Raw genomic sequence first — 18975 nt, 5'->3', positions numbered from 1 at the left:
CAGCCACCAAGGTGCCCAGAGACAGTTTAATAAGATAAGCTGTCTTGGTATCTTTTGATGAAGAAAGACATTTTGGTCTCTAAAGAAAACATTCTGATAAATTTAAACTATGTTGTATACAATCTACAATTTATAGCATACAATGATTAATCTGTCAGTCCTTCAAAGTAATTACAATATAGTAAACCAGGGACTGGAGGTCATGAAGTAAAACCTGTTCAAAGATGTAACTGTAAAAAATCAAAACTGTATGGGAACAGTTTACCATGTAGTAACATATGGTATTTATGTGTGAAAAATTGAGCACAACAATTTAAGTACTGGACCAAAAGTTAGTATGTTCTTTATTCAATAGAAGTCAAAGGATATGAGGGACTGGTAAACTTCATGTCAACGAATAATGTTAGGTGGCTTAGATTTAAAGTGTAAATATATACTAGACCAGTCTATAATTTTTTGCCAGTAATAAATATTACATAGGTCATCTATAATATAGAAACTCATTTATTTAAGTGTATTTACTTTTGAAGGAGGGAGGGTGAGAGAGAGAGAGCACAAGTGTGGGGGAAGGGAAGAGACAAGGGGAGAGAAAGGATCCCAAACAGGCTCCATGCTGTCAGCGTGGAGCCCAATGCGGGGCTTGAACCCAGGGACCATGAGACCATGACCTGAGTCAAAACCAAGAATTGGATGCTTAACTGACTGAGCCACACAGGTGCCCTCAAACATTTGTATATATTTACAAAAAGCACCTGGGGGCAATCCACAGACTTTATTTGCCTAAATGTGATGAGGCAGATAATGGATTTTTAAGAAACATCATTCAGTTTTGCCTCCAAATTTAATATGTCAAAACTACAAATACTTTTATTTATCTAAAAATTAAATAGCAAGTAATCTTAAGAAAGTTGAATTACTGAGCTTTTCAGGCTTTCATAAAAAGTTAAATGAGATGGTAACGACAGTATACCTGAAATTTATGTTTTACAACATTCAGGTATGACCATGACATGGGACTGCTACATATTTAGACTGTTCTAAACTTCCTTCAGTGACAGTATTTAAGATTTAAATCACTGCAAAAAATTTTTTTAAGTTTATTTTGAGAGAGAGAGAGAGAGAGAGCAGAGAGAGAGAGGGAGAGAGAAGCCCCAAGCAGGCTCCACACTGTCAGCAGAGAGGCCGATGTTGGGCTCGAACTCATGAAACGTGAGATCATGACCTGAGCCAAAATCAGGAGTCAGATGCTTAACTGACTGAGCTACCCAGGCGCCCCAATCACTACAAATTTTCAAGGCTTTTCTAACTTACTAAAGAAAGATTAAATTATGTTCATTACATTTGATTTTCTATGATTCAAAAAGGGTCATTCACGATGCTGGAGTAACACAGACACTCTTCTCTTTCCCTTCCTACATGCCACCAGCTGACGGGTGCCTGTCACGGGCTAGGTCTGTAACAGGAGACACATCAAAGCTCCACTACTAGGCAGGTGTGTTTTCCTATGAAGTCAGCCAGGCCCGAAGTCACACGCACTTCAGTGTGCTGTCCTCGGAATCCAGGTTCTGTGCGTGCTCCTTCCATCATATCAAGCTGTCTCTGGAAAATCAATCCCGCTGACTTTATTGTTTTTTAATGTTCATTCATTTTTAAGAGAGAAAGAGCGAGAGAGAGGGCACAAGCTGGGAAAAGGCAGAGGGGGATAGAGGATCTGAAGTGGGCTCCATGTTGACAGTAGACAGCCTAATGTGGGGCTCAAACTTGTGAACCACAAGATCATGACCTGAGCCGAAGTCAGACACTCAACCGACTGAGCCACCCAGGCGCCCCAATCCCACTGACTTTATAAGCATTCCTGACTCTTACTCTCCAGTATAGAGATGCCACAAGGGTCTCTTTCAATTACTAGTTGGATCTTATAAGAACCAAAGTTTTAAAGGATATTCCTTCTCCATCCTCTACTTGGCCTTTGGTGTAGTATTATAAAAACTGTATTTTTAACAAAATTTTAATACGGGCCATTAAGTGTACCAACTGTATCTCACTCTTTAATTTCCGCAGGGGACAACTCCTTGCAGCATACCCACTATCCATTACCTCCTTCCTTCTTAATAAAGTTATGCTTTTATTCAGGAATCCCCCCCCTCCCTTATGTAGAGCAAGTGATTCAGGGAGAGACCCTGCTTGCTCAGTTCATCAGTCTAAGCCTGCTGTGATGACTTCCCCGAACCCCCAGCCACCCACACTCACACTCCCCACTCTCTGCCCCCAGCAGCAGTGATTTAGTTCAGTAACCCAAATTTGAGCCAATCAGCACATGGTACTCCCCAGGTCTTCTTAGTCTGGGGTTTGGTTTGTGTCTTAAAATGACTCAATCAGGCTAAACGGAAGGACTTTTAAGCTCATGGTTCTGAAAAAGGGTTTTTATCTGCTTCCCAACTAGATGAAAGCAAAGAAGCATGTAGTTCTAACTGGTACTGGTAGCCCTTTTGTGACCATGAATGCAACCAACCTTAGGATGAATGTATTTCCTGATTTTCTGTCATACAGGACAACAGGGAAGATCCTTAAAGTCACTTGATGGACAACTAACCATTGTGACAAACAGTAACTACAAATGGGGGTTTGGGGGTACAGAGAATTCTCCCTTTGAATTGCCTTAAGGATCAAAAATGTCAAATTCTTACCACTGTCTTAGGCAGGCTTTGTCAGACAGAGAAGATGTCCCCTTAGTGTCCACTCACAAAACGTCTAATGGATTCAAAGGGTAATTATGTATTTTCTATTATGTATTCACTCTCCCACATCCCAAACTGACCATTTCAAAACTTTATCCTCCACCTTCTTTGTCACCTCCTCACCCTCAGCTGATGAAATGAACAACATAGAAGCTACCAGACACGAGCTTATTTTCTCACCCCCAAACCTACCAGTTTTCTTGCATTCCCTTTAATCCTCAGGTCTCTGAATTTCTTCCTGCTCAACTGTCTCTCTGCAAGTATTCTCCCGTCTCAGTGAGCCAGCCGCTCCAGCAAAAAATCAACAGCCTTGATTCCTCACTTTCTGTCATGCCCTCACATCCAATTCATCAGAATGGACCACTGGCTTTCCCTCCAAAATACATTCTGTATTTGTCTAGCGTTCTCTCCATTTTCATTCCTGCCACCTCAGTTAAAAATGTCTTTTGCGTGGACTATTATAACAGCCTCCCAACTTTCTGATTACTTCTCTTTCTCCTCTGCATCCTTAATAGTGCAGAGTGATTTTCTCAAAGCATAAATGAGATCAACTCACTCCCTTAACACTCTCCATGAAGAATTCTGCACTTAGCGCGAATCCAAACTCCTCTCCATGACCTGCAAAGCCCCATGCACAAAGCCCCATGCACCTGATTCCTAACCCCCTTCTCCTTCTCCAAGTTCATCTTAGAGGCCTTACTCCTCCACACTCACCTTCCTGTTTCTTGATTTAAGGCTTGCACAGTAAAGAGTTAACATAAACAAGCCTGAAGTTGCTATCATTAGAAGGGCCTGCTTGCAAGTGTGTGAGAACTTGACTTCTGAAATGGTCCCTATGTTAATAAGGCTGTTTTGTCTACCTGGTGTACTGAACACCTGCTTTCTTCTGGTATTTCAGTAGTTGTGGCTGATCTGTGCCTATGCGACCAGCCCTTCCACCCCAAAAGGCCTGGACTCTAAGGCTTAAGTGGGTGTCCCTGGGCAAAACACTGCACCTATGATCCTGCAGCGTCTAAACTTCACCCAGTGTGTCTTTTTCCCTTGCAGATTACTCTAAGAAACTATAGCCCTAACAATCTCTGGGCCCCGGGATGCCTACTAGTGAATCACTGAATGTATGGGTGGGTCTTGGGACTCCCCAAAACAGCCTCAGCCTGGAGTCCCCCAGTTCATCCCTCAGCTGTCATTTTTTTTGTTCTCATTCTTGGCCCAGCTGAATGTTACCACATCAAGAAAACAAACATCTAGTTTTACTGACATCATCCTATTGTTTTTATCATATCACCATCTCAGGTCATGTTAGTTTCAGAAGTTTACTTATTGGAGTGCCTGACTGGCTCGGTCAGAGGCATGTACAGCTCTTGATCTTGGGGTTGCGAGTTCGAGGCCCACAGTGGGTATAAAGATTACTTAAATATAAATAAAAATATTTTAATTTTTTTTTGAAAAAATTAAAAAAGTTTTTAAAAAGTTTACTTATTTATTGCCTCTCTCCCTCTAGAGCTGGAGGCTGCAAACTTTTCTGTCAAGGGTCAGATAAGCCACAAAATTGAAGATATTATGCAGGTACTTATCTAATGAGAGAAAAATTTCCATTACATTTTTATTGATGAAAATCACGGAGTGATTTTTTTTTTTTTTTTTAATTTTAGAGAGAGAGCATGAGCAGGGGAGAGGGAGGGAGAGAGAGAATGAATGAAAGAATGAATGAATGAATGAATGAATGAATCCCAAGCAGGCTCTAAGCTCAGCACAAAGACCGACACGGGGCTCCATCCCATGGCCCTGGGATCGTGACTTGAGCCGAAATCAAGAGTCGGACATTCAACTGACTGAGCCACCCAGGCGCCTGGAGAGTGAAATTTTTTATAATAAAGATCCACTATGAGAAGAGGAAAATTCTTTGGCGATAACAAGGTAAGCTTCCAATTGAGAGTTCTTTCTCATCAAGATCAATTGCAAATGTTTGCCTGTAAAAATTTTACATATTTCAACTTTGAAAATGTCTCATGTAGATAGTTACTGACAAATTCAAATATTGATCCAAAAGTACAAGATCTTTTTTTTTTTTAACGTTTATTTATTTTTGAGACAGAGAGAGACAGAGCATGAACGGGGGAGGGTCAGAGAGAGGGAGACACAGAATCTGAAACAGGCTCCAGGCTCTGAGCTGCCAGCACAGAGACCGACGCGGGGCTCGAACTCACGGACCGCGAGATCATGACCTGAACCGAAGTTCGGCCGCTCAACCAACTGAGCCACCCAGGCGTCCCCAAAAGTACAAGATCTTAACTGAGCATATTAATCACGTGGAAGGCATTTAGAGGATTCAGTTAGAGTGTTGTTTTTATATCTGCCTTTTTAGCATGTTTTCCATTGCAGAGTAATCACCATGAACTGAACCCTACATGGAGTTCTTCAACTTCAGTTCAAATGAGTTTTGAAATGTGGAAATTTCCTTCTCACTCGCATCAAGATCTGAAAAGTGCTGCTGGAACTGCAGTCTGAGAGCAGAAAATACATTTGCGGCAAGTGGGATTCTCACTTGGTTTAATGTTTGGCACCATGAGAAGTGTATCATGCAGTCTGATGTTACTTGTGATTCAACATCAGTCGCCATCAATGACCTGACTGTTGAATTTCACCTTAACTGTAATTTTAGGCTGTTACTGTAACTGTAGTTTCCTTGTAATTTCAGGTGGAATTCATTAAGAAACATGATCAAGTCTGCAGCAAAAACTAATTTCTAAGGCCATTACGTTTTCCATAATAGACATTGACGGCAGTACTTTTCTCATTCAGAGAAATTTCAGCCTTGGCTCTGAGCTCCAAAAACTGCAATAAAGCTACTACTGCTAAACCACTGGGTGAGTTAGGACACTCAGCTTCTGTTTCTAACATGAATTCATGGAACTGATGATGGCTAATTCTATGAGAACAAATGAAGTTAACTGTTGACTCTCAAAGACAAAGTGAGGTTGTCAGTAACACATGATACACTGCTATGTTTTCCACAAACTAGCTGATGACGAACAGGCACAATGAATCATAGGCTTTAAACACCTTAAATTTTCACCAGTTTTGTAAACTTATTAACCCATTAACCCTTTTTCTGCTCCAGCTCCACATATATTTTTACCACCATCAGTTGGCACATATCTTAGCAGATTCCACTTCAGACTGTACTGAATTAATGTTTTCTTAACTTCTCTGAAAATACTATCTTTTGTAGTTGTTCCATGAAGACTAGTCCTAGAGGCCAACTCTTCAGTCACTTCAAAGTTGGCAGTGATTGCCTCAAATAAGCAACTGGCAACAACTGTCAATCCATGAAGAGCCAAGGGAAACCATTCAGAATTATTTGCTTTTTTTAGGGTCTTGTTAATTGGCTACTGATGCTGTTCCCAACATCCTCAACTCTTTTAGCAATAGGTTTTGCCAAAAAGCTGATGGGTTTAAACAAGTTTATTTTCTCTGGACATATGTTTGCTGCAATCAAACATGATTTAATTAACTCACAGTAAATTCTTCTTGATTAACTAATGAAACATTCAGAAAACTTGGTTGCAGCCTCATTTTATTTTTTATTTCTGTGTAGAAATTCTGTTGTGATGAGATACTCACACAAATATTCTTTTACATTTTCTAATTTTTCTGACTCTTGGGCTTCCCATGAACTGGGAATACTTTTGTCAAGTTTAGTGTGAAAATGTAATATATTGTATTATTTTAGCACAGCTATCGTGTCAAATTTACCATATAATTTGATAACAATATAATCCACATTTCACTGTGCCTTAGAAGTGTGACAAAGTCCACTTTCCTTTTTTTTTGCCTTGTTTCGACATGATGGATATACATTGCTTAAATAACAAAATTAATTGTGGGTTAGCTCAAAACCTGTCAAGTTATGACAGCATCACTGCATCTCCAGTGTGCCAAACAGCTGTGCAAAGCAACCAGAGGGTCACGTGAGGTCTCTGTTGCAGCTACTCAAGGCTGCTGTAGCACAAAATCTGCCACAAACAATATGTAACCGAATGAGCCTGGCTGTGTCCAACACTCTATCTCTGGATACTGAAATCTGAACTTCATATAATATTCATATGCTGTGAAATTTTCTTTTGATTTTTTCTAACTATTTAACTTAGTAAAAACTATATTTAGCTCATGGGTTATACAAAAACAGGTAGGTTTGGCCCAAGGGCTCTGGTTTGCCAACTCCTGCTCTTGAATGTAACCAAGAGAGCAAAAATATTGCCTGTTGTGTTGGATACATTTGTAGTTTAACAGTCAAATCACAGAATGCTGCTTTACCCTGGAGAAGAGGGAAACAGACACAGATCATGACATATTTTCCTATCAAACTGCTATTTTTCCTATGTAAACTGAAAAGGAAATTTTAAAAGCCTAGTAAATATGTCAAAACAATGGACACACATTATCCAGTAGCTTTTTAGATTCACAAAGCTATGGTCAAGATCAGTAATAGAAAGCTATTTCTAAATCTTTAAGTGATCTGTTGATACAATATGTGCAATTATTGGACATATAAAAATAGCAATTAAAAAATTTCACTTTTAGGCAATACAACCTACTGATTCACATTTAAGATTACTTTTACCCCCAGCTGCACTTTAAGAAAAATAAAATTATTTTTTAATTTTTATTTTTGAGAGAGAGACAGAGTGCAAGCAGGGAAGGGGCAGAGAGAGAGGGAGACACAGAATCCAAAGCAGGCTCCAGGCTCTGAGCTATTAGCTCAGAGCCTGACTCAGGGCTTGAACTCACAAACCAGGAGATCATGACCTGAGCCGAAGTCGGAAACTTAACTGACTGAGCCGCCCAGGCGTCCTTCCCCCAGCTGCACGCTCAGCAGCTACATGATGTTGGCAAGTTAATAGCTACCGTGGAGGATCCTTGCAGTGATTACACAGGTAATACACAGAAAGTGCTTACAATTGTGCTAGACACTAAAAAGGTCAAAATATATTAGTTTTAAAAATAATTATCATTGTTACTGCCGAATGAGCTCAGTATCATGACATTAAAAGAATAGATTTTTCATTAAAAAAATTCAAAATATGTTCAAGTATCTTATTACTCAATAAAAATTTGAACTACCAATACTAAACAATATAACTAAAACAGAAAATGCCGAATTTTCCTTACCTGACATGTCTGCTAAATCACCTACAATGGAAAAACAGCAGAAAAACAACTGTCCATAAGTAACATAAATACTTAAAAATATTTTTATTGAGTACATTCTTAAGTATACTTATTAAAATACTTTAAAAATTAATTATAAAATAATTTTTATATAAATCACAAATGGTCATATACAAAATTAGTTTTATGATGTTAAATTGAGTAGACTGTACGTGAAGCCATTCATTTCAATCATACACATATATTAACATTTCACGTATATGACCTTCCAATTACTGGATAAAAACTTTTTTTTCTTTCTATTTAAAGAGTCACATGAAATTTTAACAATTTAAATATAATGACATGTTTTAAATAATACAACTCTTATTTTGGTTTACAAAATGCCCTGTAACAGACTGGAGTTTTAATGCACCTCTGCTTGGCCCTGAGAGTCCAAGATTCCAGCCAAGGGACAAAGGTAAAGAAAAAAAAAGTTTGAATGTAACTGGCTAAAATACCACAAAAGCAAATATCTCCCCTCTGACCTAAACAATTTTTAACAAAGAGAGCCATAAACATTTTAGACTGTTTGTGCCTTGCAGGTATGATACAAGCTTGGCAGTCAAAGTTACTACTGACTCAACTCTGGGGGTTCAGAAAAGAAAAAGTCCCTCACTCGTTGGTGGTCTCTCAAGTCTATCCTACGTGCCATTAGTCATCAGTAAAAAAATTTCTGTATCCATTCTGTGTAAGGGTACAGTGGGGCAAGGCACAGGACTGCATATATGATCTAAAATTCACCTCTGTAGTGCCTGGACTTTGACTTGGAAGATAATTAGCCATTTTACATTTCCCTACAGTGTCACTTTTCGAAATAAAAGGAACAGACGCAAATACTGAATTATTAAGTTGTATGCCTATACGATGTTCTATGTCAATTATAACTCAATAAAAAAAGGAAAAGGAGAAGAGGGTCAATTTTAATGAAAGATTACATTTGTGACTACAAGATTTCTTAAAAGACAAAACTGCGGCACTAATATGTTAAAAGCAAAGTTGCTTAACAAAGAGAGAGACGGGGAAAGAAAAAAAAAGCAAAGTTGGGAAATGGAAGAACCGTATCTTCTACAATTCTATTCACCGTATATAAATTCCATTAACATAGAGATATTATCTTTTTTTGGTAGGCTTATATCCCTAGCACCTAGAATAATACTTTGTGCATGGCATGTGCTCAATAAGTTTGTTGAATAAATGAATCTACTCAAAAAAATTAACTGAACAATAACTATATGTCAAGAGGCACTGAATAGGCCCTTTTATAACCAAAATGGTAACATGATCTCATTTTTTTCAGAGTAAAAATAAGACTCATTTTTAAAAAAGGACCTAGACCTATTTATACTCACATATTAGAATCTTTGTGTGTAATGCATGAAGATCAGTCTACTTCTTGTTAAAAATAGAAAAATTTACAGAAAGGAAGATCACAAGCACCTTTGTGGTACAACTGTAGAACTCTGTAACCCAGAGATCGAGTTTCTGACTGATCAATTTAGTACTTGTATGAAAAATGAAGATATTAAAAGCATAAATTATTCTATCCAAGGAGAAAAAGACACCTGGAGAGTTGGCTTAGCAACGGAGGCCCACCAAGATCCAACAAGCCCAATGACATCGATCATTTTTACAAAGTACACCAAGCTTATGAAGCTTCAACTGACCAAATCTATGATGTGGTGTTCACAGTGATCACTGGTTGGTAGATGTATTTGTTCTAATTAGACCCACTATCCTCTCATCCTTTAAGTTTTCTAAAGGGTTAAAAGAAGACAGCAAGACAAGTGGTTTTTAAAACAGCTGGCAACTTAAATCAATGCCAAAGAAAAGAAAAAGGCAGAAGGATTTAGCAGCATGGAACAGACAACAGACAGAGCTTTTCTCTCCTTCCTAGCTCAGTCCTAGTTGCCACAGACATTCTGCCCGTCAGTCTGGTTACTTTTTGGCTCCCCCTTTATTTACAATTTCCTCTCCAAATTCTTTTTGCTTTATATGCTAAATTAAACCTTTCTGCCAATTAGGAATATCTGCTAAAGGACTAAATCCAACTACTGCAATCACCATAAAATAGTTTATTCTTAATTCTAAACTGTCTGAACCAATAAGATAACCAAAGCGAGAGAAAGATACCTGGAAGCAAATCATATGGTAAAACTGGGTGCATGTTTTTTTTTTTTTTTTTTAAACATTTATTTACATTTGAGACACAGAGAGAGACAAGAGCACGAGCGAGGGAGGGGCAGACAGAGAAGGAGACACAGAATCTGAAGCAGGCTCCTGGCTCTGAGCTGTCAGCACAGAGCCTGATGCGGGGCTCGAACCCACAAACCATGAGATCATGACCTGAGCCAAAGTCAGATGCTCAAACGACTGAGCCACCCAGGCGCCCCTAGGTATGTGTTTTATATACAAACGCATTTTCAACAATACCCAAATATATATATTTTTTTCCCTAGGATACTGAATTAATTTGAACAATACAATTACTTAAACTGTTTCTTTTTAAAATACAGAAACATACCTACTTGGCCCGTTGCCACTACGTTGATAAATTTGGGGTGCTGATTTACAGTGAGGCACAGTATATCATCATTATGTTCCTGATAAAAACTCTGAGTCCCTATAAAAAAAAATTGAGAAAACCTTAAGACATAACAGCCAAATGCACTTATCTAGAACAATAAAAAATTGCTCTGTTTAACTTAATACGTATTTTTTGAGAACTGAATGTGCACGTTATCATGAGGATGGAAAAATAACCCAAATCTTTAAAGGGATAGAGTCCTGAAAGTTAACATGAGGTTAAAGACATCAAGCACCACAAGAGAGTGAAGGGGCCTGCTCTGGGAATTCATAGCAGAAAAGATTCTTCTTATCATGGGCATATGGCACTCTTGGACTGACAAGACAGATTTTGTTAAAGTGAAGGTGGGTGGGGAAGGGCAATCTAGGTAGAGGAATACTTTAAGCAAAGGTACAAAGACAGGAAAGTACTAAGTATGCATGTATATGGTTCATTTGGCTGAAATGTAGGGTCAAGGATAAATGTGAGAGATATGGTTGGAAAGGCAAATTGGAACTAGAATGATAGAGGATTTTGAATGCCAACCTATTAAATTTCATATTTATTATGTAGTCAGTGGGGAGGTACTGAAGAATTCTGATCAAAGAAGGTATGTGATTTACCTAATAGGACTTACAGCGAAGAGACCTTAGACCTGTGATCATGCAAGACGTACTAAAGGTGGGTTTGCCTAAGTACAGTGGCGAGGTGGGAAATGAGGTCAGGAGGATAGGGCGTAGGTTGGGTCCAGATTACAGAGGACCCAGGGTGATTACAGGGTGATCTAGTCCACCCACACTACATCATCCAAAAGTGAAGCAACACAAAACAATTTAACAATGACATTTACCGGATCTAATACTTTAAAACTTCTCTTCAAAGTGAAATGTGCTTCATACTTCCCAGGGCTGACAGTTTAGTGAGAACAACAAACAAGCAAGTATATGTGCTATTGGCTAAGTTCGAAGATCAGCTAATAGGGCAAAACTTCCTAGACTGTGAACACAGCAATGTATCCCAAACTAGAGAGGACAAATAATGAGAAGCGGAGAGGTACCCAGTCTCCCTTCTGCCCTCTCTCTCTATACCCCGTCAGTAGAAAACTGATTAAGGACAAATCATAAAATTAAAGAAAATTACAAGGATAAACATGAAAGTGTATTTACACATTCCTTTCTAGGTCATCTTTTCTTATTCTATTTTCTTTGGTGAAGCCTCAATTAAAGAGGATTATCTAAGTATTTTTTAAATGGCCAAAATTATTAAATCAAAAATCACCACTGATTTCTGTGTGATCTTGGTGAATCCTTTTCTTTAGGAAACCAAAATAGGACAATCATATTAATGATTAATACTGAGGAGACACGGGGGATTAGGACTCACATAAGCCATTCTTTGCCTGTTCGGAATGAACCATCAGAGGAAAAAGCCAGAAATGTTTGGGCCAAAAAGTCTCTAATTTTACTTCCGACTTTCAGACTTTACGAGGTTTATAATTACACATAAGAAAATTCAAAATTAAATAATGAATGTCACTAGGAGGATTATGATGTCATTCATCATCAGATGATGCTATGAGAATTTATTTGCTTTTCAGCAATCCAATCAGTTAAATTAACATCAAGAAGTATTTTCTCACCTTGAATAAAACAAAAGTATCAACACAGCAGAGACAGAGGGAAGCAGCCTTCTCACTATCTTCCTTGGCTTTCTGAGGCCTCAGTAAGAACACTGCCCACTTCACCCTACTCTCCAGCAACCACTCACCCAACATGCTACTTTTAATCACTACCTATCAGAGACAACCACCAATCCATCGATTTCATGTTAAGGTTATGGGGAAATAAAGTTAGAAATGGTTGCATTATAAAACATGATTTCAACATACAGTAAGCCTTCACTTCTTTTTTTTTGTTTGTTTGTTTGTTTTTGTTTTTTGTTTTTTTTGTTTTTTATTTATTTTTGGGACAGAGAGAGACAGAGCATGAACGGGGGAGGGGCAGAGAGAGAGGGAGACACAGAATCGGAAACAGGCTCCAGGCTCCGAGCCATCAGCCCAGAGCCCGACGCGGGGCTCGAACTCACGGACCGCGAGATCGTGACCTGGCTGAAGTCGGACGCTTAACCGACTGCGCCACCCAGGCGCCCCAAGCCTTCACTTCTAATAGAGACCTAGGAGCACTTTGCATTATGAAATCTTTTTCTGCTATATCATACTCTCTTAAGACTGTAAATTTGGTTACTTGAAATATTACTAGAAAATTCAATAGTATGAATAACATTCTGGACTCATGTAATTTATTTGTAGTTTTAACAAAAATTTTAAGATTATAAGTAACAAAATTCTAAATAAAAAGTGGGAGATGGAGAATTGGGGTCTCCTACCGGTAGCAACGTTGTGCAGAATTCCAATGGATGCAGTGTGATAAATTATATCATCACCATCATTTAAATAATGAACGTTATTCCTACAGTCTCTTCCTCGATAGCCAAAAACAAGCTCCAACACAAGGTCCTATAACAATAAAACCATTTATAATTCCTTATGTCTAAATGTTCACCATTATTTTTGTATACAGCACTGGTATCTTCAGTCAAAATGGAGGATGCATTTTGATGCTTTACAATCTTTGAATACAAAATTTAGACCTGCTTTGGGCAGCTGAAACACTCCATACTTTTCTACATATATAAAAAGGAAAAGGGAATCACAAGGTCATCTGATTTGAAAAATTTTAGTTGTTAGGAGTTCATGTGTTAAACACTGAGATACTTCTTATGTCCAAAAGAATATTTCGATTTGTGTTGTTAGTAAAAATATGTAATCTGCACATATAACTCAGGATACATTATGTCCAAGTGACATACTTTTGAGGAGCCAAATAGTACATCAGACACTGGTACAGAAAACTACATCATCTATGATAACTCATGCTAAAGTTCTAGCACATAATTCTGCCACTGAAAATGTCCGTTTTTTTGACTTTGTGAGGCTTCCCGGGGGGGGGGGGGGGGGGGGGAGTACAACAATCATTGTCCTGCAGATTTACGTCTCATTTTTGACCTGATTCAGCACAGTTTGCTTGTGGCTACTGATATTGGAATTAATTAAATGTCTGGGAGAGCTTTCCTTCTTGCTCAATTATTGTGGAAAGTTTCTTTGTTTGGAAGTAGAGCCTTCAAAGGACCCTTCAATGAACCAGTGAATGTATCACATGAAGGACAAACTTTGACTTCTAAATTCAAAACACTAAACTTAAGACACTGCTAAGGCACCTGTGATTCTATAAGCCATAGGTCATTCACATATATTTACATTTAGAAGTTTTTTGAGAGACAGTTCAATTCAGAATATTATTCACGGAAGACTAAAAAAAAAGACAAATAAAAAATAAAAAGAAATGAAGGATATCAATCCAAAACTCAGACTTGACAGTTAACAATTAGTTTTTACAACCAAACAAAAAAGATTACTCAGAGGCACCTGGCTGGCTTGGTCAGTAGAACATGTGACTCAATCTGAGGGACTGAACCCCACGTTGGGTGTAGAGATTACTTAAAAATGAAATCTTAAAAAAAGATCATTCAATATATTTATTTTCTTACAAACTAATGACAACACTTGGCTGTCTTACAAGAAGGAAATAGAATGAATTCTGAATACATTTTAAAGCACAAGGTAACACAGGGGAGTGGGTTCTCCTTACCTCTATGGGTCTCTTTTTCTTGCCAACATTGTTTGTCTGGAGTTTTTCTGGCCTTGGTGGGGCTCTGCTCACGGGGGGCCTGAAATGGGAAAGTGGGAATGAGGAAAGGCATCCATCACTGTGCACCTTCACTGAGCCTCACTCACCCGCCCTCCAAAGAGAGATATCTGACATGCCTTCACAAAAACGAACCCCATCTGTGTTCCTCACTATACTGTGGCCTCTTTACATCTTCTAAGGCAGGAAGGTGGAAAGAAGATATGAGAGCTTTTATTCATTTTATTTTAACTTCTTTGATGTATGTTTCATAATGTAAATAATACATTAACACAAGAACAGACTATTTATAAATATACAAATATTAGTTTAATGGCTCAAAAACTTTTTGTTGGAATGCATTATAACAAAGCCTGAGTCACTGCTCTAAAGTTTCTATCACAGTACTGTACACATGGCAGGTATCTGATACATTCTTCTTGAATTTTGAAAACATTTCTGTGAACTTTCTATACTGTTGGCAACATAAATCATGTCCGAATTCAAATTTGTACTCGTTACTTACTCTCCTCCAGGCCCTTTACCTTTCCTTCTTCCTCAAGTCTACAGTAAGGTTAATGGCATCACCATCAGTTAGTCAAGCAAACATTTTATAGTTACATAGCACTACAAACCATACAACACTCTGTAAAAGATAATTACTATTACTATGGCCTTCAACTCTTTCTCTTCTCCATTCTATTTACTAAACACTCATCAACTTCACTTTTGGAGGAGCTCTCATATCTAGGCCCTTCCTCTCTGTTTCTACTAGTTTAGGATCTTTTTTATAATATCCCATTAGGTGTACAGAGTTCCCATTGTGAATTTAAATGTGGAGGCTCTTAAAATGCCTAGGTATAAACTTAACCCAACAGGTAAAGTACTTGCACTCTGAAAACCCATAAAACACTGATGAAAGAAACTGAAGATGACACAAACAAATGGAAAGATATTCCATACTCATGGATTGAAAGCATTAATATTGTTTAAGTGTCCATGCTACCCAAAGCAATCTACAGATTCAATGCAATTCCTATCAAAATACCAACAGCATTTTTCACAAAACTGGAACCAATACTAAAATTTGTATGGAACCACAAAAGACTGCAAATAGCCTAAAGCAATCTTGAGAAAGAAAAAAAAAAAGATCCAGAGGTATCACAATTCCAGATTTCAAGCTATGTTACAAAGCTATAGTAATCAAAACAGTATGGTACTGGCACAAAAACAGACACACAGATCAATGGAATAGGACAAAGAACCCAGAAATAAACCTATGGTTATATGGTTAATTAATCTATGACAAAGGATGCAAAAATATACAATGGGGAAAAGACAGTTTTTCAGTAAATGGTCCTGGGAAAACCAGACAGTTAGATGTAAAAGAACTGGATCAACTTTTAACTAATTTCCCTGACATCAGCTATAACAACACTTTTCTAGATGGCCTCCTAAGGCATGGGAAACAAAAGCAAAAATAAACTGGGGACTACACCAAAATAAAAAGCTTTTGCACAGCAAAAGGAACCATCAACAAAACAGAAAGGCAACTTACTGAATGGGAGAAGACATCTGCAAATGATATATCCGATAAAGGGTTAATATCTAAAATATATAAAGAGCTTCTATAACTCAATACAAAAAAAAAAAAAAACTTGATTAAAAAATGGGCAGAGGCCCCGAATAGATATTTCTCCAAAGAAGACAGATGACCGACAGATACATAAAAAGATGTTCAACATCACTAATCACCAGGGAAATGCAAATCAAACCCCCAATATCACGTTACACTTGTTAGAACAGCTAAAGCAAAAAAGACAAGAAATAACAAGTGTTGACAAGGGTATGTAGAAAAAAGAACCTTCGTGCATTGTTGGTGGGAAATGTAAATTGATACAGCCACTGTGGAAAACAGTATGGAGGTTCCTCAAAAAATTAAAAATAGAAATATCATATGATCCAACAATTCCACTCTTGGATATTTATCCCCCCTCCAAAATGAATACATTAATTCAAAAAGATATATGCACTCCTATGTTTACTGCAGCATTATTTATAATGGCCAAGATACGGAAGCGACCTAAATGTCCATTGGTAGACAAATGGATAAGACAGGTGTGCGCGCGCGCGCGCACACACACACACACACACACACACACACACCATGGACTATTACACAGCCATTAAAAAGGATGAGATATTGTTTGTGACAATGTGGATGGACATAGAGGGTATTATGCTAAGTGAAATAAATCAGACAAAGACAAATACCATATGATTTCCCTCATATGTGGAATATTAAAAAAAAAAACAAAACAAATGAATCAGCAAACAAAAGGCATAATGGGACTTATAAATACAGATAACACTGACGGTTTCCAGAGGGGAGATATGGGGATGGGAAAAATGGGTGAAGGGTAGGGGGAGAGACAGCCTTCCCATTATGGAATGAATAAGTCACAAGAATAAAAGGCGCAACATAAGGAATGCAGTGAATGATATTGTAATAACAATGTATGGGGACAGATGGTAGCTGTACTTGTAGTGAGCAGAGCATAGTGTATAAACTTGCCAAATCACTATGTTGCACACCTGAAACTAAAGTAACACTGTGTGCCAACTATACCCAAATAAAAAAACAAAAACAAAACTGGGGAGGCTCTTTTCCTAAATTTGTGTGTTTAATTTAAAAAACCCACCTCATTTGGTTTATTTTTATCCCAGATAACCATTAGTTAAATATTTAATAATCTGAACACTGGATACAAATCAATCATGCTATCAACTCCCCTTTCCAAATTTTAAGTCAGTATTCAATTTGTAAAAACTAAATCAGAAAATGATACAAACTGACTTTCCCGTAGGAAAAAAATCCAACATGTGTGATAAAGAGTATAAATTTAAAGGCTAACAACAGATTTATATTTTCACAATTTCCAGGTTACACATCTATAAAAGTAAATGAAATGTTCTATCGTGAACACGCAATACAAAAGAAGTACATACGTTCATATGTAACATAAAGTAGAATGCAGAAGTACAGAAACTGTGGTTGGTGACATGAAAATTACATGCACAAAGAACTTTTCAAATTACTGCAGAAATTTTGGTTTTGAACCTTTTTCATGTACTTTTTTGGATGTCCATAAGTAATAAATAGAGTTCAACTTGAAGTATTTAACATTTGAAAAGCTTCTCTTAGGGACCATTTTATTTTTTTTTTTTAATTTTTAAAAATTTTATTTATTTACTTTTACTTAGGACCATTTTAAAGAATAATAGCAGGCTTGGCTTTTCTTCCAAGTCAGTTTTGTTGGTGAGCTTCATTTGGTGTTACCATCTGACAGCTTTAATTGTAATCCAAACAACAAACAGGTAATTTTGATCTACATAAGCCTCTGTAACAATTAAGCATATCTTAATTTTTTCAAGTAATTTATATAATTACTGTTTAAATAAAGCTATACAACTTATGAAATTATGCAAGTTGAACAAATAAAGTTTTGGTAAAGCAGTTATTTATGTAGCAGAAATCCAGTAATTAAGATGCTGCTCATTTCAGGGATACTTATTTCAAAGGGGAAAAGCATGGAAAACTGAACACCAAGCAACACAGCTCATTAATGGTAAATATGAAAGATGATAAAAATACATAATTAGGTCTCGTAAAATATAGCAAAGAGAGGGGATTACCTGGAACCTCTTTTCAGCAGCAGATGAAAAAGGGAAAAGATTACAACACAAATTTGAATTTAAAACACTAGTAAAAATACTTCTGTACTAAATATTTTTACAAGTTTAATGCAGACCATACTGCATGTATTAAAGGCCTATTGTTATTTATTACTGCATATTAGAAAAGCTCCAGTTACTCCATGAATGGCAGGAAAATCAGAAGGAAGTGAAAACAGAAAAATGGGCATTGAACATGTTCTGTGTTGTAAATATTAAAGCTTACCATTCATATTTTTCTACAGTGTACTCTGAATTTCAAACAAAACACTAATGCTTATTTTTATTCTTAAGAATGGGCACTAAAATGTTAACCAACTTAAAAGGCTGGTAGCACTGGGGAGCTATTAAGGAAATTGTCTAAGGAGGTGAAGTAGGTCCTCCTGACCCAAGGGGGTGTCCCAGTCAGCCAGTCCAAACCAGCGGGCAATGTGAGTTACTCAAGATCATGCTAGATTTAGGCTTTTTCTAGTAAAGGAGATAACTTAAAAAAAAAATCCCTTTAATAATATGATCACCAAAACAGAACTGAAAGAGATCACAAAAGTCATCTCATCCATCCTCCTACTGAAACCAGGGAGTCTTCACATGTCTAGAATATCTCTTTGTAGCACCGATGACAAGCGGTCATCTAAACTCTGCATGGAAACTGCTCATGAAAGGAAGGTCACTTCTCCCTTCCATTAACACCCAAGACAACAACTGTATCTCCACTTAGCTTTGTTTTGAAACAAGTAACTTCCACTGTAAACTGTCAGCGTCCCTTTAAAATGCAGAGATCAGTCCTGAATAAGTTACTTCAGATCTGAGGCTAGATCTGAATGTTTTATTTCTGCTAAGATAGTGTGGGGCTTTGTAGAAGTTACATCACACTCTAGACTTCTATCTTTGCCCTCACGTTTTTTTTTTTTTTTTTTAATTAGAGAGAGCATGAGCAGGGGAGAGAGAGCCTGAGTTGGGGAGAAGGGCAGAGGAGGGGGGA

The 18975-nt window shown here is 37.5% G+C and overlaps 1 protein-coding gene across 2 annotated transcripts in view; it reads right to left on the bottom strand.

The window, feature by feature from the left end:
• Window positions 1–18975, bottom strand: part of EML5 (EMAP like 5) — a 181368-nt gene that overhangs the window by 15857 nt on the left and 146536 nt on the right. For both annotated transcript variants that reach the window (XM_049612358.1, XM_049612359.1), the window contains 4 exons: window positions 14223–14301; window positions 12901–13030; window positions 10474–10572; window positions 7911–7931 (listed from right to left, as the gene is read on the bottom strand). In XM_049612358.1, the coding sequence (XP_049468315.1) occupies window positions 7911–7931; window positions 10474–10572; window positions 12901–13030; window positions 14223–14301 (329 nt within the window). The remainder of the gene's footprint in view (window positions 1–7910; window positions 7932–10473; window positions 10573–12900; window positions 13031–14222; window positions 14302–18975) is intronic.

Source organism: Panthera uncia (genome assembly GCF_023721935.1).
Source record: "Panthera uncia isolate 11264 chromosome B3 unlocalized genomic scaffold, Puncia_PCG_1.0 HiC_scaffold_1, whole genome shotgun sequence".
Lineage (NCBI taxonomy): Eukaryota > Metazoa > Chordata > Mammalia > Carnivora > Felidae > Panthera > Panthera uncia.
This window is presented reverse-complemented; position numbering and strand designations above follow the sequence as displayed.